Source organism: Leguminivora glycinivorella, chromosome 2 (assembly GCF_023078275.1).
Source record: "Leguminivora glycinivorella isolate SPB_JAAS2020 chromosome 2, LegGlyc_1.1, whole genome shotgun sequence".
Taxonomy (NCBI): Eukaryota; Metazoa; Arthropoda; class Insecta; order Lepidoptera; family Tortricidae; genus Leguminivora; species Leguminivora glycinivorella.
Genome location: NC_062972.1, coordinates 7,544,872 through 7,568,987, shown reverse-complemented (window position 1 = coordinate 7,568,987; position 24,116 = coordinate 7,544,872). Strand labels below are relative to the sequence as shown.

General features: G+C 36.1%; 1 protein-coding gene across 1 annotated transcript in view; it reads left to right on the top strand.

The window, feature by feature from the left end:
* The window catches only part of LOC125241299 (homeotic protein Sex combs reduced), a 44,570-nt gene extending 20,962 nt beyond the window's left edge, over positions 1–23,608 (top strand). Inside the window, exon 3 of the mRNA XM_048149704.1 lies at positions 21,457–23,608. Coding sequence (XP_048005661.1) covers positions 21,457–21,761 — 305 coding nt within the window. The 3' untranslated portion in view covers positions 21,762–23,608. The remainder of the gene's footprint in view (positions 1–21,456) is intronic.
* The last annotated feature ends 508 nt before the right edge of the window (positions 23,609–24,116 follow it).

Genomic DNA, 24,116 nt, shown 5'->3' with positions numbered 1-24,116 from the left:
TTATAAAGACATGAAGATATTGAAGATGCAAAATATAAAGCAAGATGAGCAATTGTACGTAAATGTTTGTAGGGATCAAACATGGGTTCGAAAAAAAATTTGGGTACCTACAAACCTATAACTTCGGTCAAAATTATTCATAGACGGTCAAGAAATTAATAGTACAATTTACCAGTCCTAATAAGTTCACCTTACACATCGTTGTATCTGAAGGTAACCCTTGATACAAAACTAAAACTGACCGTCGATTACAAAACTACGATTTACAACCCACAGTTTCTATTATCTAGTATCAGACTTTAATCCATTTATCACCGGCTTTGTTTACGATCCTCGCGTATCATCAACTATTAATTATCATGCGTTCTTTGCTTCAAACTTTGACGTTCTCGCCGTGTGACAGACCAGAGATAAGAATTTAAATGTTATTCGATAACTTTGTACTTCAATTGTGATACAAAGTTCAACAAAAATAAGATCTACTTGTTCATCAATAAGGTTCCTTTAATAAATTTGAATGATGAATAACATTACTGATTGATTTTGAACTGTGTTGTTGAGCATTTGAGTCTGTTATTTATTAAAAGGGTTGAGGAATCTGAACACCTCGAAGAGTACTTTAGAATTTTGATGGATGTGCTTATAATTGTTTCTGTATCGATTATGCCATTGATAAATATTTCGACTATTGCTCATTTTATTAATGATGTGGAAACGGAAGAGCTTTCTGGGTGATACCCTAACGACAAGGCACTGTTACAATTAATATTGTTGCTGTCAAAACATCTGTCTGTTGACGTAAATTGCGTATCGTTTTCAATCATTTGTGCTTTAATCGAGTTTGGAGCTTAACAAAAGAGTTTCCGTGTTAACCTGCTGCTTGTTAATTATCAATTGATGGTAATGATTATCAAAGATTGTATTAAAGGAAAGGATGAGCGTCTGGTTATTTTTTTCCTTTCCAATGATTTTTATTAGGGAATCATGCGCTATATCATATTTTACAAAGCCAGCCAAGTAACAAAGTAAGCCTACGTTACTTCCTTCCACATCATTTGTACCAAAATTTTTCTTGATATTTTCATGTTTCTTTTTTCCTTTAAATTTGGCAGATCAAGCATCTAAGATAATTACCTTGGCCTTTATTGATGGAATATGGAATGTACACAAAGTAACATTTTATCAAACTCACACCTATTGTTTTATCCTCGTAAATAAATTTCGATTTCATCTACGAGAATACAAACACTGCTTAAATTATTTTATTATGATTAATTCAACCGTTTTCTTTCAACCCCTTATTTGCTAATGCATGAGGTATTGTATCATTCAACCTAAGCTAATGCTGACACTACTGATACTTTTTTTGAGGTTAATATTCCGGTTGCCTACCAACTATAAGTCTGTGTATAGTGTATGTCTTTCTATGACTGTTATTTGTTTCCATATTATTATAGATTAACTAGCAGTAAATGTTGGGTCCTGAAACGAAGAAAATCAATAGACAATTTCCACCAAAATTAACGGTACCGTATAAACCAGCGGAGCAACGAATCGTAAAGGAATCCAAATAGTTCAAGTCTTTAGTCACACAGCTCTGACCCGGAGGAATCTCCTGATGAACCCTGCTCATTTGATATTGCAAGTGCAATTTTACCCTCTTAGATATAAGGTTCTATGTGCTAAGAGTTTTAGGGATAAGTTTTGAAAAATCATTAAAAATTTGTGGAGGGTAACTGAGACCCGTATGTAAAAAGAATAATCAGTAATATTGATTATTCTTTTTAAAAAGAATAATCAAAAGAATAATCAGTAATATTGATTATTCTTTTTAAAAAGAATAATCAAAAGAATAATCAGTAATATTGATTATTCTTTTTACAGTAAGAATGCAATTTTGCAGTTCACTGTATCTAGTAATGTTAGTCAAGTTATTCTCCTATTCAAAAACCGGCCTAGAGCGGCCACGCTCAGTGTAGGGTTCCGTAGTTTTCCGTATTTTTCTCAAAAAACTACTAAATCTATCAAGTTCAAAACAATTTTCCTAGAAAGTCTTTATAAAGTTCTACTTTGTAATTTTTTTCATATTTTTTAAACTTATGGTTCAAAAGTTAGAGGGGGGGGCACTTTTTTCCTTTAGGAATCGATTATTTCCGAAAATATTAATATTATCAAGAAACGATTTTAGTAAACCCTTATTCATTTTTAAATACCTATCCAACAATATATCACACCGTTGGGGTTGGAATGAAAAATAATATCAGCCCCTGCTTTACATGTAGGTCCTGGGTACCCTAATAAAACATTATTTTCCATTTTTTATTTTGGCACTTTGTTGGCGTGATTGAGATACATATTGGTACCAAATTTCAGCTTTCTAGTGCTAACGGTTACTGAGATTATCCGCGGACGGACGGACGGACAGACAGACATGGCGAAACTATAAGGGTTCCTAGTTGACTACGGAACCCTAAAAAGCGGGTATACGTTATTGCAGCTGGGTGTACTGTTTAAATGCAGTAAATCAGTGGTTTAGAAAAAATACACTCATTATGAAATTATTGCTACCAATCATCGATTCATCGTTTAACTATGTTGTCCTGCGACTGCCAAAATGTATGTTTGTAATTTTTAAAGCGATCACGAACACAAATGTAACACGCCCGTTAAGTATGCGTGATGCCAGTTCTAAGTTCACTACTTTATAAAATTAGAGTTAAAAAGGCTTAAATAGTTTTGTTATACCAAAATCGTACGTCTTTCTTAACCAGACAGTGTAGGTCGCGTGTCGAGGTAGAGCGGGTGTACAAATTAGTATGAAAATTGCAACTCGACTGTACACGCCACTTCAGGCCACTACCACGGCCGCGCAGACTTGGCGCCGAGTGTACCTAGCACTATGTAGGTTTTTAGGGTTCCGTAGTCAACTAAACCCTTATAGTTTCGCCATGTCTGTCTGTCCGTCCGTCCGTCCGCGGATAATCTCAGTAACCTTTAGCACTAGAAAGCTCAAATTTGGTACCAATATGTATATCAATCACGCCAACAAAGTGCAAAAATAAAAAATGGAAAAAATGTTTTATTAGGGTACCCCCCCCCCCTACATGTAGAGTGGGGGCTGATTTTTTTTTTCATTCCAACCCCAACGTGTGATATATTTTTGGATAGGTATTTATTTTAATATCGTTTTTTCATAATATTAATATTTTCGGAAATAATCGCTCCTAAAGGAAAAGCAAGTGCGTCCCCCCCTCTAACTTTTGAACCATATGTTTAAAAAATATGAAAAAAATCACAAAAGTAGAACTTTATAAAGACTTTCTAGGAAAATTGTTTTGAACTTGATAAGTTCAGTTGTTTTTGAAAAAAATACGGAAAACTACGGAACCCTACACTGAGCGTGGCCCGACACGCCTTGGCCGGTTTTTTAGTTTATTTTTACTCTATTTCACTTATTTTATGCTGTCAATATAATAATATCAGACTATGACTTTTAAGCTTTGGATTTTGCATTTATGTGTTTTATAAACTATGAAAACAGCTAGTAGTTTTAACTAATGAATAAAACTCCCTTGTTGGTTTAAGAAACTCTTACCAAATTAAATTATGAATTAAGTGAATCCTGTACTTATAGGCTTGTGTGACGTGCTTTCTCTTATACATCGCGTTCTGTTTGTAATTTGACCTATCTTTGTCCGATGTGTTTATTTGCATATCCGTTACACAATAGTCTGGAAAGGTCAGTACAAATATAGATTCGATAATTCAACATAATGTTCAAAATTTTCCTCAAGATTGTTTACACGGATGGAGTTCTTGATTTTTATATGTATATGTGTTAGAAAATACTGTTAGGAATTGATAATCATCATTTCCTAATCATTTGCACCGGCCATAACTTGAGAAATTAGGGTAAGCCAGAGAGACTGTCAAGCGTCTGGTAAAAGTTACGGCCGGCGGAAATGATCTGGAAATGATAATTATCAAATCCTTACAGTGTCCCATTTTCTATTACACATATAAAAATGAGCCTTGAGAATTTAAGGAAAGTAAGTGTTTTTTAAAAAAAAACATTGAATTAGCTTACGGGCCGAACTAAGTAATATGCAGACATCAAACGTCGATACAAACTCTACATTATCCCAAAGTTTCATCCTTGAGAAAAAGAGGAAGGTCTGGCTGCTCTGGGCTCTAAGGGCCGGTTGCACCAAACCGTCTGGCACCGTTAAAGCGTTCGTTAAATTTTATTGTATGAGAAGTTCCATAGAAATCTGCTGAGTGACGATGATGTGTCTGTCAAATGTGGTTGGTGCAACTGGCCCTTAGTCCATTACCGTCTATACATAATATATGTATGTCATTTGTCGTGGTGAGATGAGGTAAATGTGTGTGTGTTTACCTACCTAGGTACCGTTTGAAAGTATTCAACGAAAAAAATATTTTTCTCAAACATGCAATGAAATATTGTCTTTACGTTTCTTAAAATGGGCTGGGACGCTTTTTGGGCGCAACAACTCGAGAGGACTGTATTTCATTTCCAGTAAAGTGACTTTTTTTTTATTAAATATTGTCGCATTTTTTTTTTTTCATTTCGTTTTTGAGAAAAGCACTCATGGTCGTGAAAACGGATTCCCGGCCTCGTAGTATATACCCACATGGCCGGAAATCCTCATTTTCCCGGCCTCTGATGTAATGTACTAATATTTCGTATTTCCAGTACAGCGTTTTTCCGTCGGCACAGGGCAAACGTCTGACATGACATGTTTACAGTTCGACGTCACGGTGACGGGGGTCGGTACTTCATTAATTCTTGGAACACGTGATCATTGCCATATTGCTTTCGGGAAAGGGTGAAGGGATATTGTTTAAGGCCTAATACAATCAAAATGTTAGCTGTTTTGTGTGAAGTTGTTTATCAAGCGTAGTTAGCGATCGATTTTTCAATAGGTAATTTGAATATTAACATAAATATCCGGTGTTTTTCATTGTAATAGCTTTTATAAACGTGTTATTATAAACGTGTTAGATAATTTGCTATATTATTTTATCGAAATTTTCCCAAAGAATAAAAATAGTTCGTGGTTAAGTTGCATGATGGTGTTATTATTTATCTGCACATATATGATATATTGTCGAAATTCTAAGCAAATCATTGTATCTTCTAAATATCTCCACAATACTGCAAAACACAAAAAAGTTAAGATATTTTACAAAAAAACTTTAAAAAAAGACAAGCATTATATCAAATGTATAGTTCATAAATATGAAAATATTGCTAAAACATTTTAATACACTGTTGCAAACTAAACTACATTCACACAAATTGAAGTCCCCACTATTACCAATTCGCGACCGATGTACAATTGTAGCCAACGACGTGTCAGCAATTTTGAACCTTTTTCAGTTAATAACAGGGTGTAAAAGTTTCATCGTTGCCCGCACAGTGGGCCCGTCAAAGGAAACAATCGGACAGTTATTAATGGTTACATATTATGGAAAAAATATCGTAGCGTTTCCGCAGCCCCAACTTTTAAGCGCAAACTGCGTGCAATTAAAACGCCAATCGCAGATTGATCGTTTTATTAATTACGCTTTGCTTTTAGATATCGTGAAACTAAATCTCCCCGAAATAACTTTTTTCGTACATTTATTTCAACATTTTTAACGGTTTGGTTACGTAACTTACGTACCTACTCTAATAGCTTATCAATAATGTAACGTAATACATAAGTCCATGTAACGCGGAGTATAAGTACAAAGTAGTATCGTAATTTATGTCAGTTAATTTTAAGTATATAAGTATTACGCTGTCGAAAAGCAAACAAAAATTTTTTGACAACAACCATTCTATCAAAATATACTTTTGTATCACAAAGTATGCATAGGAACTTTTTTTATATTACAAAGTAAGTAATAAAAAACATTAAATATGTAATTAAATACAGCATACCTAAAACATGTTTTTAATTGAAAGCTACAATGAAAAACACCGGCCATTTCTGTTATCAAGTTATCAAATACCAGCTGATTCTATCTGGACGTAACTCGAATAGCACCAATTAAAATGGCGACTCGTGATTGTCAAATGTAATTGGTTAATTATTATCAACAAGAATGGGCGTGGCTTAAGGCAGCATGAAATAGGACATACTTTCATTTCATACAGTATTTGCAACAGAGTGATACCATTGCTGATATCAACCTCATTCTGCAATATTTAAGGTTCAAATTAGAAATATTGGAGGATAGCATGACCGATAATCTATAGTATTTTGTTTTAGGTAATCGTAATGCGATTATAGAGTACGGTAGATAGAGAATTGTGGAACCTCATTATATAAATGCCAATTTAAAAATCTGTATGTTTTTTCAACAAAGTGTCCAACAAAATCCTACTTACTTTTTAATTAATGAGTATGTACTTAGTACCCTTTTACTACTTAACATGAAGATTGTTTATTACCAGTAGGTACATGTTATAATAGAGCATTAAAAAGATTAAAATCGGACAGAAAATATTATAAATATTAGAACCTACCTACATACAACGTCTACTACCTCATTTTATTACACATCTATGAAACTTTTTATGCAACAGCTATGATTAAGTAATCATCACCTGTCGTATATTTGTGACTTCAACTAAGTAACAGTTCAAAACAGGTCAACGAAATGATTAATGTTCCTTACTCACGACTCAGGGGAGTTAGGTGGCGCTGTTAATGCTTAATTCATAATTATTCGTCCATAATTCAATTTTTTATCATGAAAAATATTATGAATACTCCCTTGTGAACGACCCACTATTACTCTGTTAGATACGTGCGGCAAAAAGGTGTGAAATTATTGTTTATAAGCAATAGCTACAAATGTGATAGTGACAGATGGACGTGTAGAAACAATGAAAAAGGCACGCGCAAAGGAATAATTGATAACCGCTTTGGCAGTAGATAGTAGATACAGTCACCTGCAGAATAGTAATATGGATGAAATGTTCTTAATCACGATAGCTGAGTGTTACAACTAAAAAGAAAATTTTTGTCGAAATATTTACCCAACGAACTCACGCTTATCTTACGATCATGTCTAGTCGTGTAAAAGAAAATATTTAATGACTCATTTACTATATTCATAATTCTGAAAACAACATTGTTGTCTTTTAAATCGTTACTTCTAAAAAACAGTGTGGAAATATTCACTGCACAATTCCTACGAATTTATATATGAGTACATACAGGTACCTGTGTTTGTCATCGTGTCTGGCATCTGCGCAATTCTTCAAATGTATCGTTTTTATTTACACAAATAAATTTTCTTTAGCTTGGTTTCTCATAAAAAAGTGCACAAGTAAGCATTCTGGATAATGAAAAAACACAGACACACTTTAGGCTGCAGTCATAAAAAATATTGACATAAAAATATGTACTTAACTCTAAAAAAAATTTGGTTGTTCCTGTCAATATTTTGATAGTCGTAGTCAAGCATATTGATTCCATACGAGCCTGATAAGATCTTAGACATATCAAATAAGGTAATTTTGATTGCTCTTACTTTTGCAACGTAACTTAGCCGATTAAGATCTTGTTCAATGATTCCATGAAAAATAATTATGCGAACTAAATTACCTTAGTAAGTTCAACTAAGGATTAAATCAACCTATGTTACATAGTTATGCCTAACAAGTTAATAATTGATGCAAGGTGTACAATGGTTAGGAATAACAAAACACCTATGTTATTAGTTCAATAATACATTCCCTTATTGTTTTTAGTAATCAGCTTTATTTGAATTATGTAAGATCGTAATTGTAGTGATTAAGTTAACGTCAACTAAGAGAAAAGTGCTCTTAGTTGGTCTTTATTTTTTAGAGTGTACATGAGTTTGTAACATAGGTATATTAAGTCCCAACAAGAAAGAAAACCATGCACTTCAGTTAATTTTGACCAGAAAATCAAGACCTACGAGTAAGTAAGATCATTCGAATTTACCTATCAAATCGAAATTATAAAGAGCTCATAAGACTTAAAACAGATTATTTAGTGCCCGGTGGTTTACGCCGCGATTTGGCCAGTCAAAACATTCAAACATCGACGCTGACGTCTGGAAGGTTTGTTTTGATATGTCTTGAGCTTTCAGAGCCATTATTCTCTTATGACTACCTACCGTTACTTTGAAATTAACCAGTATATCTTTGGTCTTCGCATACGTGTGGGATGCATAGAGAGCGAGCTCATCGGTTGTACTGGTTAGCTTTAGTTGAATGATGGTGTTCGTACAGTAAGTGATGAAATTACAGGGCTTGCGCTCACGCTTGACAGCCGTTTCCCGCGTTTTGTGATCCCGCTGTATATTTAGACTGATGTTTTAATTGGTAGATAATATGCTGAAAAATTTAAGAGTTTCATAGCTACTATTATTGGTTTACTTGTACACACTGTCGTTTCTTGATTGTAAATTGATTTGTTTATTTTACACCTACTTCTAAATAAACAAAATGTCTCTCAACTCAATATTTGTGATTGGGCTTTTTGTTTTCGGCTTATGTCGCAGACATGATGATTCATATTAAGTAATTCTTGTTTATTTTATTATTGGTTAACTTAACAGTAATGTTTACTAGCGCAAAAGTAATGTTTAGAAAGATACATATACCTACTTACAGTTAAAATACAGTTTCTGAAATGATATATTATAAAGTTTATCCCTTCTACACTCGTGAAGGTACGTTTACTAAGAATATCATTTCTCCTGAATGACTTGACACTGACGACCCGCGCGCCTGCGGCTGTCGTCGTCAACTCCTGTGCAGTCAATTCCAAAAAGGCATAAGTGTACCTATATCTCTATTATTATACGCCCGTTTATCATAAGCACGGTGGAACGCGTGTTCAACCCCGATCTCTGATCATGACGAATCCCTACTAAGATGAAAAGCTACTATAAACTACTTGCAATTTGTTACTAGTCTATTAAACGATTTTAGAGAGTTATTTATTGATGGCTTGTGAAGTAATTAAATATTTGATGGTTACAATGTTATAATTATTTATCGTCAGGAACCTTGATAGAAAACAGAAATTAAATCCCAAACGGATTTGTGCAACGTACCTAATTATATGCAGCATGATTTACTTATCTGACACACAATCTCACAATTTATATTAATATGGTACAAATATTTATTCTTTACTTCGAGAAAAAGTTGTTGATACGCACACAGGGTAAATCATTATTAATAAATAGGTACGGATATTGCTTTTGTTATTTGATTATTAAATTACACATTTATGTCAATAGATTTTGTGTTGTAGCTATTTTAAGAGTGTCATTTGCTAGGTGATTGTCTGTACGTGCCACAAATTAGTCATGGCTATTACCGACTAGATTAGACTGATCTAGAAACATGCAATCAACCGTTCAAAAGCTATTAATAATAATTCAAGAAGAAAGGACTGGCATCAAAATCAATGGCGACTCAGATCCATCATAGGTATTTAAAGCACGCGTCTGTTTTGATCTACGCTATCTACCGAAGTAAGTCGACCAGAGTTAATTTAATAGAACAATCCTCAAACATTAACCATCTTTCCCCGCAGTCGGCTCATCAGTCGACCAACATATTAGTCGGTGTCACTACAATAATATACAATAAGGAGCCGGGCCACGGTCCTCGCATAAATCGCTCAACACGATGCTCTAATGTTTTGTATGGAGATTTCTTTCGGCGATCGCTGCTGGTATCTAGGCTTAGATTAATGAATTTAATTGGTATATGTCAGATTGTAGCGCGCCGACATTGTTTTGATTCATTTAGTTTGCTTCCTACTTTTTGAATAGATAAAGAATACTATAGAACGTTTTTTGCCCACCGATTATGTCATTTGAACCACTGTGTCTTGAGTGATTTTCTTGAACATCAATGGAACCTGTTATTTGATAGGCACTTTGATTTCCTATCTGTATCTATGATATCATGTTCTATTTTTGGTATGCTCGCAGCTGTACTTATATTATTACAGAGTGGCCGCAATACGCCGCACGAGGTCTTCACCATGCCATATTATATAATGTTCCCTTTGTTCATAAACTATTCATTAAAACTAAAAGTGTTTAGTACGCGCATTGTTACCTTTTTCAACCCTGTTACAAATTCACCGCAAGTGGTATTTCTTGAAAAGTCGCAACAAAAGAGCACGCAGACAGTATAAATCAAAGCTGTGCGAAAAGTACCAAATGTTGCAAAACCCATGCAACACAAGGTCAACTTGCATTGAAAATGTTTCACGGGACTCGCAGAATTACGTCTATTGTTATAGGAAAGTTTTGAAAAAGACTTTCTTCTAAAATATCACGGTAATTAATCTACTAATGTACGTATTGAGAGTAGATTATTATACTTTTACTTTCTTTGAAAAGCGATTTGCAAAAAGTTGGAATTTGCATGGACCGGGACCTACCAGGCAGGTAGTGTGTTGTAATCGGGTGATTTGTCTTATTGTCGGTTAGTCGTTTTGTTATAGTCGGTTGTCGTTTGTTTGTGAGCGGTGACCGCGACGGTGCCCGAGATAAGTGTAATAAATTACGAGAAACGGAAGATGCTGGGCCGACATCGGCAGAGGTGTGGCCCCAAACATTAAGGCATGCACTAATGCGATTAAAGGACTACAGATGGGGCCCAAATAGCCATGCATTTAATCGTACGTATGAGTGTCGTGTCAACAGGAGAGAAACGTCTTGTATCCCTGCAGAAGAGTTCCAACACCTGTAAAAACACGTATTTGAGAAGGTAGAGAACAAAATTATGTTTTCTGTTTAAATTGGCCACGCAACCTTTACCCGGAAAATACAATACTACTAGAAACATTTTGTATTAGGTATGAAAATGTTAACAAAAATGTGTCTAAAGAAATTCAGAAAATCGCTTAAAATCACTTTATACAATAACTTTAAATCTCAACGCTTTGCCAATCTAAAGCCAAGACCATTATACCTAACATTCAACAGACACTACAGTATTACCCTAACTATTTGTTTAAATACATTTAAATACATTTATTAGTATTAGTTTAAATACATTTTCCTTAGCAATTGGATCGAACCAGTGGCGCCCAATGGTAATGAGTAGGTAACTATCGATTTACTTGGACATGGCATGAAGAATAAGTGCCTTTATCGGTAAATGAGATAATATTCGAAGTTGTTTCTAGAGTATGTTTTTGGATAAAATCCATTGACAGAAATAAAATGGTAAGTGCATTAGAATTTTTACAATCTTGGAGACCTTTTCGTCGGTACACCCTAGAACTCGACTCTTGCGCAGCCAATGGAAACAACACGATCAGTACTATACAAAGTCGTTCAACCAGATTTATGATGAATTTTCGACCGGATTATTATTAATATTCAATTAGCTTTCCGCACATGCGCCGAGCTGGGCGTGTTATTAAACTTAATTTATGGCATCATTTACTGGGGATATTTTAAAGTGATTACTTTGGGTTTCTTTCGTAAACGTAATTGTGTACAGATTATTGACTACGCTGCTGCATCCATAACCATTCTTCCGCGATGATACTCGTTTTTTCCCTTAATTATAAAGATGGGTAGGTTTTTAATAAGTCCAATTATTTTCTCAAACATCGGGAGTGGCGTAGGTTTATTTTCTTTTTAATTACTTAATACGATTTAAAATTAAACAATGAGGTCTTTATTACTTGTTGAATTCATAAATTAGCATGCCTTTAATTCATAATAACTTCCCGTCCAGTTGTACTTACTGCAAAAGTAGTAAGAACTTAACATATTGTACCTAGACAGGTAACAACTATTCTTAAATGCTGTTGTTAAACAATTAGATAATAACCTCATGACGAAGCCTGCGTTGCGGATAATGGGTTGTAAAATATTTAGTGTTATTTTTGTCCAATAAATAATTTTCAGTGATAATAAATCACAATTGACCTTTTGCATCAGTTTCCCCATTCCAGTCGTCTATGGGCCGTTATTTACAACGCATCGAATGCAGTAGACTAGCCAGCGTAATGCGACCTCATAATAGTCATAATGGTTATGATTTAGAATGCAATTACACTGTTTCATTTGAGCTGTGATAATAATGCGAGTTGCGATAACCTTTCGGTAGTATTCTAATGCTAACGTCAAACGTTAAAGCCAACCTGCGTGCGTAGCCGATTGCACAAACGCTCACAAAACGAAACGCTCGTAGATATCTATCTCTATCGCTCTTGCGTATTGGCGCGTCAGAGCCAGACTACTTTCGTGGCGTTTCGTTTTCGTTTCGCGTCGGAGAAATGCCATTCGGCTACGGGGCCTGTATGGGTAAGTGCTTTCTCTTACTGCGCAGACCTGTCTATGGAACTATGACCAGTTTAAGATCGCAGTGAACTATTGGATAAGAAGAACAAACGCAGTGGATGATGCTGCCAAACATGCAAAAAAACTGAACTAGAGAGTCCATGAGCATTGATGCCTTTTTTACTAAGACGAAGATGAGAGGTAATGTGCTGGACTAATGCTACTAGTTCAACTTCGCATTCATCCACCTATCTCCTTCTTAGTACTTATACAAGCAGTATAAAGTTTTTACACTGGTCCTTCTTAATGTTATTAGTCGTCTATGCCCGATATAACTACAGAAATGCCTCTGCCCTCTTATAGACAAGCTAAACGACCGGTAGGTAATCGCATAAGTACCGGTTCCGGAACGAAGTCGGGGATTAGTCTTGTGGTTATCTGAGACTCTGGCATCGCTGGATCTAGTCCATCTTCGTTTGTATGAACGGACAGAATAATTATTATTATCTAGAGAAAATTAGTAATGGAGTCAGGGAAATTGGATGGAAAATATGTCCAGGACATGGTAAATAGACAAAATTTTAAAATAACCGTTTTTGGATGAAATAACTGCCTGGCATCCAAACTTGATTGTGTGTCAACAAATAAATGTTAGATTTTAAGCTGGTTGGGTGCATTATTTTAAGAAAATAGCAAGACGCTTCTGTACGATATTAGCTCAGGGCCGGAGAGAGCGGAGAGTCTTGTAATATAAGAAGCTCATTGCAGGACAAAACTAGACTAAAAATTATGAAAAACCTGAAGAAAAAATCTTCTTAACATTCAAGGACGGAAAATGAAGAAGTGGTTCAAAGAAATGTTTGATCTCTTCGTTTGTATTTCAAATCATGAAATCGAACTTCCTTGGGTCGTCATTTACTAAATACACTTAGGGCCGGTTGCATCAAACCGTCTGTTACCGCTTTCGTTAAATTGTATAAATTTTATTCGTTACTTCCATAGATGTTTGCTGCGTCACGATTATGTGTCTGTCAAATGTTGATGTTGGCGATGCAACTGGCCCTTATACCTACTACTAAATAGGTATTTGCTGTAGGAAGTCAGTTTAACCTGTTCCTTGACTTGCCATTAATAAATTACAACTGTAACTTTTGAATGTACTATCTACGAACTAACTGAATCAAGTGGTCGTAGTTAACCTTATTTATGTTTAACCATGCATGTCACTCACAAACAAGGCCTTGCCTGTCTATGTATGGTAATTGAACAATGAACAAGCGGATAAATGTTTAATATTAATTTAAAGCTTTACAATCTAATTCCTCATTGTGCTGCAGTTTCAATGCAATACGTCTAATCCATCAAAATCACACCAGTTAATATAATACATACATTTACGTACAAATTCTTTCACCAACTGAAAAGTACCTATTTAGCAGCTGAATAAAAATTAGGTCAAATTTAGAAAAGCATTTACGAAGAACAAAAGGTTTATTTATTAGGTAATTACGTATAGACTAATTAGTTGATTTCTGTCCATTTAATCCTAGCCTCTTTAAATTCAATAAAAGAAATTACAAAAACACATGACATGTTTTAAAATTTCTGGGATGATTTTTTAAAATTTGAGTTCAAAACTCGCTTGTGCTCGTAAGCAGTGTGAACATTAAGATACAGAGCCATGTATCGTGCGCTTGACTACATTCGGTTGCGACCATCCATCCGTGGTAGCGCCGCGGCTATTCGTCAACCAGATAAAACTGGTTCTTACCGCGCAATTACTAAGCCTCTTATACACAGTTTTATTATTAATCTTAACCATTATCCTCTACCATTTCGCTATCTTTACATGGGTTTCCCCGTATGCAAACTGTCGTAGCGCCGCGTAGAGCCCGGTTTCGAGTTAATAAGATTTAAATAGATAATAATCCTATTTGCGCGCGGCATTCCTTTAGGAACTGAGTTCAGTCAGACAATAAGTTATCTTCGTATTATTGTTGTACAAAATAGAACAATCGGAGCTGAAGTGAGACGGCACGGCCACTGCATCGAAATAGACCATCAAAAAAGCTCCAATAAGAATTTATCAACGGCGCCGTCTGACTCTGCGCACGAGATTTATTGCGTGTTATGTAAATGTGTACAAGACATTAGAGTCCTTAATATTTCCACGTCGTGATTAGCGCTCACTGGTCATGTATTCCTATAGCTTGCCGTGTTCAATATCATCGAATGCTTAGACAAACCAGGGGTAACTATTACCTCAGAATCCATTATGCGAGCGTATACTCGGATGACCGTTCGAGACAGTATATTGCTTGAGCAGTGGTTGGAATTACAGGCCAGCTCAATGTGAACGTGAGAAATCCAATCTCGAGCCACGCTTCGTGCTCGCTCGGTGCCCAATCGGCCAATCTTCGGCTTTTATGGATCCGCGCGGGCGCTGTAAATTGGATTATTTTTCTTCTTCACGGCTATACTGGGATAAAAAGACTACGCGAACCTTATATGCCGTTATACATGTATATTAAATTGTAGCTAGAAATGCGAGCCAATGATGTACATCTTTATTTATATATCATCGTATCTAACTTCAAGTAGATTACGCCACCATGTAACAATTACATTAAAATATACTTCGTGGGCAAGTTAATAAGAGTAAGGCAACGAGCCAAATAATAACCAGCGATGACTGGCAAGGCACTGACATTTGGGAAGCATAACATGAACCAGTAGCTGATGACATAATTTGAACCGTGCGTGCGCGCGTCGTCAGCGTCATATTTTACAAATTTGAAGGCACTGACTAATATGATTTGACTTTGAAATATACAATACAAACAATATCACATTGATAGTCATTTAAAAAATGCTAATTCTTTCATGGATTTAATTAACTTATTTCCTATATTTTCTGACGGTTCTTGTTCTCTCTTTTTGCCTCGTAGAAGACTCAATATCTTGCTCTTCTTTTGCACTTTCAAAAACGTTGTTATACGTTCGGTTAAAAGATATGTAACCTACATTAAACAGTCTCAGAAGGAGCTTGAAGCGCTACGTTTTCTATGGAAAGCCTGCCATAGAAAATGAAGCACCTGAACCTGCGTTCACGAGTCATCTTTTAATCCCGTTTTAGCAAATATTTAATATTACGATAACGCTCTTAAAAGTGCAGTCGGTGCATTGGTTAACACCCTATGTACGTAATTATTTAAGTGTCGCCTGCGTTATCGCAGCGGTATTTTTGAGGCTACCCGTTGGGCGCGGTTCATTTTGCAGCGCGCTGTATCTCCTCGGGCTATCACTGCAATGTGTCAGAGCGGCCTCTTTACGAAGGCTGTTGGTAGTTGCCGAGGCTTTTATATAGTATTTATGTGCGGATTGTAAATATATACATATATATTATATATCATGACCTATTTAGGTTAAGTAAATATTTGTGTCGTTATCTGGGTAAAGGGATCTTATTGTCGATGGCGCTTACGTCCCGCGGCGTCGTATTTGTACACGAACATCGCTCATAACGCCGTAAGCGCCATCGACAATAAGGTCACTTTACCCAGATAATGGCACATTTTATTGCAATATTAGTCGTAAAATTTATTTGAGCCCTTTCAAATTTCGAAAGTTGAATTTCATCATCATTCTTGTATGCACTTAATTCTGCGTGCCCAGTACTTCATCAAGATTAATGAATTAAGCTTAAAGAGTTCAGGCTTCAGAAATACCGTTAACCACTTGCAATCTGCTACCGTTAAACGGGCCGTTCAAAAACATAAACAATCAATATTTGCAAAATTGTCAATTCGCATGGCAGAAACGCGAAAACAATCGCACGTTGATACCACGACAACAATAAATCAAATTGATGATAGATACAATTGTCAAAATAACCAGATGCATTTGCATTTACGACAACTATGTTGATCGTTAATGTCTTTAAAATAGAGTTTTAACTTGGCTAACAAGTCGTTTGGCTATCAGAGGTCGGTTCGAATTGTTGTACTGGCCACGTTGGCCAGTATAGCGATTTGCCCAGCACTGATGATCGCTGTTTCCTCTGCGGAAAACCAAAAATATTTGATCTTCAATTTCGCTTCACTCTTATAAGCGTCGAAGTAGCACTTATACTGGATATCATCGACAGTCTCGCTTGTGGTCAACATGCGATGGGGAATTTAGCTGTCGCAAGTCACATACTAGACGACAAGTGGTGTGACAGACAGACGGACAGACAGGAAAGGTTTTTGTAGGCAGGTGGAATTCAGCCGTTAAGGAGTGTCCACTTAGTTGACAGCTATCCTAAATAGCAATCTTATCTAGACGCTTGAAAATCGTAGCCTACATCACATTTTTGAATACATTTACAGATAGATTCAGCTTAGGTACGTGGCTTGGCGTACAAATGAACAAAGTAAAAAAAACCGGCCAAGAGCGTGTCGGGCCACGCTCAGTGTAGGGTTCCGTAGTTTTTCGTATTTTTCTCAAAAACTACTGAACCTATCAAGTTCAAAACAATTTTCCTAGAAAGTCTTTATAAAGTTCTACTTTTGTGATTTTTTTCATATTTTTTAAACATATGGTTCAAAAGATAGAGGGGGGGGGACGCACTTTTTTTCCTTTAGGAGCGATTATTTCCTAAAATATTAATATTATCAAAAAACGATCTTAGTAAACCCTTATTCATTTTTAAATACCTATCCAACAATATATCACACGTTGGGGTTGGAATGAAAAAAAATATCAGCTCCCACTTTACATGTAGGGGGGGTACCCTAATAAAACATTTTTTTCCATTTTTTATTTTTGCACTTTGTTGGCGTTATTGATATACATATTGGTACCAAATTTCAGCTTTCTAGTGCTTACGGTTACTGAGATTATCCGCGGACGGACGGACGGACGGACGGACGGACGGACGGACGGACGGACGGACGGACGGACGGACGGACGGACGGACGGACGGACAGACAGACATGGCGAAACTATAAGGGTTCCTAGTTGACTACGGAACCCTAAAAATGTCTAGTAGTTATTTATTAGAAACATTTTGGATAAAACTATTAGTTTCCTTTTCATCTAATAATTGACCGGTCTCGTACATTTTTTTATAGATTATTATGCATTTTAAAAACATCAGGCAGAAAAACTGATATAAATTGTTCTAGTCTATTGATTACATGCAAAAGGTATGCTACAATGCCTTAGTAGGTCCTTTAGGACTATCAAAGGGTAAATAATAAAAAATACCATAATATTACCCAAGAATGGTTCCTTTCAGAGCGATGACTAAAAAAATACCATCAAAATCACGGATGACGCACTGAAGAAGCCGTGAAGATTTAGGAGGCTTTTACATTGTAAAACCAAAGCATTATTTATCGCATCGAAAGACTAACCTGTCTACGTTTCCTATCCCAAATTTACAAGTTGACAGTCCGTCATTTATTTCCGGATGCATAACGTGACCAGGCCGTGTATCCCATCTTGTTACTAAAGCCCAGACAACTATGTAAACCAAAGTAAGAAGGACTCGAGATTTATAACAACTGTTAGCAAAGAGGATACCTAAATCTATTGGCTAGCTTCGCCAGCGATTACAATAAAACCATACTTAACTTTATCGGAACAAAAAACACATTGATTAATGTGTTTTTTAGTCGTGAATATGGTGATGCGCGCACTGCTTGCTAATCGGCGGGTACCTGTAGGTAGGCAGATGGGAGACGCCTAGCAACGTTCACTTGATGCCTAGTTCCTTTACATATCATTATCCCCACCGTTTCTGGGTTCGGTGGCTATTGAAACCTTTTATATGCCTTTATGTAATATTGGTGGGACGGAAGTGTTAATCCGTGAAAATTAAAAGTCAAGTGATACATCATCATCATCATCATCATCACTTCAGCCGTTAATCGCCCACTGCTGAGCATAGGCCCCCCTTCGTGTACCTACCGCCACTTATTCCGGTCCTGGGGTAATCATCCAAAGCCGTAATTTTCTCATAAGTAAATACCTAAATACGTAAGTAGCAGAGATCCTTGCAAAGGTGGATGACTAGGAGACATGTAAGCGTAGGCGTAGGTAGGTATGTACTTATAAGGAAGTATGCAACTGTTAACATTTTTCCAAGAAAACTATGCGCCTTTAAACACTTATAAGAATACTAAGAAATAATACTATAATGTTTTTTTCTACGATAATGCTTAGTTTTAAAACACTTCGGTTTCTAAACGCAACTATAGATTTACGCAGTGTACTCAGTGCTACTAAGAGTAGAAATATTAAAAATAATAACATTGTTATTTATAAATGGAATAAAGAGTTAACATCATCCGATGACAATATCGATGAAGGATCATATTATTATGCTCATAATCGTAAGCGTACGACAACTCATAACTCCGTTTTACGATCTTTACGACTATTCTGCCGCGATTTATTTTATTTATTATTCTTCATACGATATAGTTAACATTTACACGCTCTACAGCCGCAAATAAGAACTATTACGTGACACTTTTATTACATGTATTCTGTTTTCATCTAGATATCATTAATCAAGAGTTCTTTGATGTTTTATCGTCAAGCATTTTTGTGTTTGCGTATTTGGGAGGCACTGATATTTATGTGTAGATGTTGATGGAGGAATATGCTGCTGATAGGAAAAATATTCTGAGTAGCTTAATGGTGCGGTTCCTTTTTTCTACCCCATTTGTTTTATTAAGTTTTTTTAAAGATCATCAACAATCCTATTTTAAGACATTGAACAAAATATTCACTGATATTTACCTACCAGTAAATTTCCCTTCTGGCTAAGTGGGGCTGGGGCTTACATAATTGGAAATGTAACGAAAAACTTAGAACGATTCTTTGCTAAGATTTATTTTATTTTTAGGCTAGCTGGGTTTCTTTAAATAAGTTCTAAGTGATAGGTACAATGTGTGTTGCAAATCTTTTTATATCTAAAAATCCAGTCCAGTTTCCAGACAGAAACTATTTTAGATTGTAAATTCAGGCTCATCCATTATTAAATATCATGTTATACGTTTTAATTTTGACCATGCAATATATCTAGATCTAGCCAGACGGAATATCAATGGCATTTGACCTAGAAGGATTCAAAAACCAGTCAAGTGCGAGAGGCTAGAACTAACAGGATTCCGCATGGGTCATTTATGCAAATATGAGTTAGTTTTTGAATAATTCTTTCATTCATTTATTTTCAAACACTAACAACCGAAGAGTCACCATTTCAGTTGAAATTAATTTCGACATGGCAATAAACCACTTTTTCTCTGATTTTGGAAAAAATAAATACCCTCTCAATCTCGTTGGAATAGTTAAGTTAAAACAATGAAAGGTTGTCATATTTTAACTTTTATTAGAAAATATGCTACGGCTATTTTTACAAGATTAGTTTCTTTACTAAACTGTTTGTAATGAACTAGAACAAGCTAAGTACTTTTTTACGCTCTTATCCAGATACGCAAATGTGTTACCTAAGAAAAACTCCAAATGTACCTACATACTTAAAAAAAACTTGAGTGGACAAAATGTAGCAAGCGTATAAAAGATTGATCTATCTTTGAAGATACAAGAGCATCTGAAATATGTCACGAAGTAGTTGGACATGTTAAATGTTATATGACCCCGTCCTAAACCAGACATCATTGCGCAAAAACGATGATAAATTCGCAAAATTGCAGTCAGGGATTGGCATTATTTCATTCAGATTCCGGATGTGCTCACTCGAACTAAAGTGAATAGATATTCAAATAAGATACTTGATGTAAGCGTTTAAACTCTATCACCATATTTGTGAATTCGAATTGAAATTCAATGTCCTCGTATTGCATCCATTCGTTTCGTTTCTGAACAAGGATTATGGTAAAATAAACTGTCACTCAGTTGTTTGTGCATCAGGCTGTCACTAACATATCAATCGCGAAGGGTTTTTGCCGCGGCCTCACTTGTTGCCTTACCGCTGCCGGTGCCGGCCAGCGGGCGCATCGCATATTTATACTTTCTTTAAACATCTTTATTGACACTGGCCTGACAACTCCACCGGAATAACTATCGGCCCGGAATTTATTACGACTTTTTCTTTATCAACCAAATATCGCTTTTAAACACCGTTACATCCATAATTCAAAGCGCTTACAGGTGTTGGAACCGTTTGCTTTAAAGCAGTATCCAACTCATTAGCGTTGTGGTCTAGTTGAAGAAAAATAACAAATGACACAGTTTAATTTGGTAGACACAGGCGAGACGTGGCTCGTATCGATCACGGGGCTGGCGCGGGTCCAAGATGGTCCAAGTGGTGGGCCGGCGGGCGACGCGCAGTGACAGGTGCAGCATGCGACCCATGACTCTGTCATACCGCCGTCACTGCAGCTCTTTGATATCGGTGCGGGAATGTCGGCGGCCGCAGCGGCGGGAGTTACTGTCGCGCACGGGATGTTTCACGGACGGAACGTTTTAGATCTGACTAAAAGTTAAAAGGTGACACGACTATAGGTTTGTTAAGCATCTCAACCAAAATAAGATAAGGAAGGTATTTCGCATTGTCGTAATTTAGACAAACATATCCCTAATTCTTATGTAATAGCGGTACCTTTGTTGACGACTTCAAAGTAAACGCTCAGATTGCTTTAATATTAAACCACTTTAAAAATGACTAAACCGTTACCTACATTAGGAAGTTGAAATATAAGGCTTCAAATCCCTTTCACTAAGCCCAACTGTACAAATGACTTCGTTTTATAAACAAGTGCCAAATCTGATATTAGAAAAAGTTTTAGTAACACGCACGTAATAAATTAAGAGGAACATGACAGCTCTAGGAAATAAATTTAAATTAATTGCACAATAGTGTTCGGATTTCTCAATAGAAATCTCGTTTTGAACCGAGCGAGCTGCCGCGAGCTGTTCTACAGTACATCACAATCGAGCAAGCGTGGCAAGGCACGAAGCCGATCGAGCCAACTATTCATTGGCGCTCAAACGGACATTCAGATCTAAATATTAACATGCCTCACGTTTTGTGACCAGAATAATACTTAACGCACTTATGCAATGTAATACCACTCAATCATCTGTCTGTTGACACGTTGTAACACATCGCTTTAATGTTTTCAGGTACAGTGAATGCCAACGGCGAGACGAAACGTCAGAGGACGTCGTACACGCGGTACCAGACGCTAGAGCTGGAGAAGGAGTTCCACTTCAACCGGTACCTGACGCGGAGGAGACGGATCGAGATCGCGCACGCGCTCTGCCTCACGGAGCGCCAGATCAAGATCTGGTTCCAGAACCGGCGAATGAAGTGGAAGAAGGAGCACAAGATGGCGTCGATGAACATAGTGCCGTACCATATGAATCCCTACGGCCACCCCTACCAGTTCGACCTCCACCCGAGTCAGTTTGCGCATCTCTCCGCATAGGATCAGTGGAATTTTTCGAACAGCGGATAACTGATTTATTAAGGTAAACAGTCGGCCGTGGTACCGCGGGGTTGCTTGTGTCATCCAGAGGCCGCCAACGTCTGAGATGCTACAGCAACTAGACTGGGTCAGTTATTCGCTGTTTGAAAAATTTCCACCTGATAGCCTAATTTTGTTAAATTGTTGATTGTGACGTTATAAGTGACGCTAAAAAGTGGTGTGTGTATCAAGATACGTTAAGAAGGATTGCAGTGATAAAATTATGTGCATACAAAGATCTTTAAGTGTAAAATTACCTAAATAATTCGATTGATCGACAAATATCATAAGATTCATACGTACCTGGCAGAAGTAATTATTTACCTGCTAGTTTTTATTATCTGTATTGAAATAATGACCAGATGTTGATACTGTACTGATTGATGTAAAGTCTCAAAATCTTATTTCATTTTGATCTAAATGCCACAGTGTAATATTTTATCGTAAATGCTATTGGGATACGTTAAAATAGTGTTAAATTTGATGTAGGAAGAAATTTACCTAGTCATAAGCTATGATTCGAATTGCATGTTATTCCTAAAGACAACGGAGAGCCGAATAGTGTACATGACGATGGCATACTACCTAGTTATACCTAAGTTCGTGTTAAGGTTAAATGGATTTGCTTTCCAACAGCTTAGGTATGGGTAGAAGCCGTCTCAGAAATAACAAATTCGGAATTGTACAGGGATAGCATAACACAGCATAGGTAATACAAAAGGATTGTACGTATGTACTATCAGATTTATTAAGGGTTGCTATACTTACTTCGTCTAGTACCAGATATAAATACATTTTAAATTAGAGAGGGCTTGTAAAAGCGCTGTGAACTTAATTAGAGGTAATTGTAAGCTCAGTAATATAGTAACTGTGAATAGGTAGATATTCCTTCTTATTGTATATACGTAATGTTTTAATAGGTATGGTGAAAAGTTTAATATATTTCAGTAAACTTCCCGAAGAACTGTTTTATGTTCCTGTCGTTTAGTTGTAAATAACAAAAGTATTTATCGTCATATAAATACTATTAACGATACCTAATTAACATTATTTAGATTACGATATGGATTTTTTAAAGTTTCCACAAACGATACCAATTATAACATTTTCAAATGACTCTATTTCGTACTTTAAAACTTTAATGTCGTATTTGTAAATGTACTTAATATTCTTAGCAATTAAAAGGTCCTATAGTTTCTTCCTTGAGTAAACATTGGTTGTTTAAATTGACTTACTTTACATTCGTTTTATGGCAGACCTTTGTCGTCGCATTACGGTCTTTAATCACATGTTTATTAGGATTGTCGTGGTCAACTGTGATATTTTGTTAAATTTTATTCTTAAGTAAAAACAGTGCGACTTGAGTTGGTTATATTTGGTTTCATTCAGAAAGTATGCCTGAAAAGTGCTGAATTCATTTACTTTCGACTAGTTCATTTGTTGCTTTATTTATTGTTTGTAAATATTAGATATGTCATTTAGTATAACTGAATTGAGAAAGTTCAAATTCATAATGTAACATAACATCATTATCATTTACGTTGACTTTTTTCTATGAATTCTGTGCAATAGCGAGTGGCCTAATTCGTGTATCTACAAATTGTTTCTATCTTTCATTTTCAAGCTTCGCCATCATTATTTTTAATTGTGTTATTTCCTTTTTAACTAAATACGAATATGTTTATCGTTCATTCCAGTTTTAAATGAGAGCTCTAGTGAAGTATACTACTTATTCATTTAAATTATTGTATTGTATGAATAAAAATGTATCAAATTTGAAAATTGGTGAAGATGAAATAAATTATGAAGAGAAACATGAGTTTTTCTGTCATTCCATTATCCGTAAACTATAAGTACCTACTAAGAGGCATAATTGAAAAAGGCAGACTATATTTGTAAACTAAATAGACTTCGGTAAAGGAAAGCTCCGAACTATTCTTTCAAATGTGTAAGCGCCAGCAAGACGCCTTGCGGAGCGTATTGAGCTATGATAAATGACGTCGAAGCTATGACATGACAGCCGAACCTGCGAGGGGCGCACCACGTGCCTAACAAAAGGAGTGCGAAAAATGAAGGCCTTAGTTTGTAGGTCGCGGCTGCGTATCGGAGGCTGGACCTATAAATCATGCTGTCAGAATATTTTGCTTTTATACAGTTTTGATACGGATTCATTGGGTGCTGCGGACGTCTGGTGCTGGACTGTTTTTCATTCATGTCAGTTCGAAGTTTCAATTCGGACAGGGTGCAAATATTTTGGTTAGCCAAAACATCAGTAACAATACTGCCAAAATGAAATTATTAGAAATTTCGGATTTC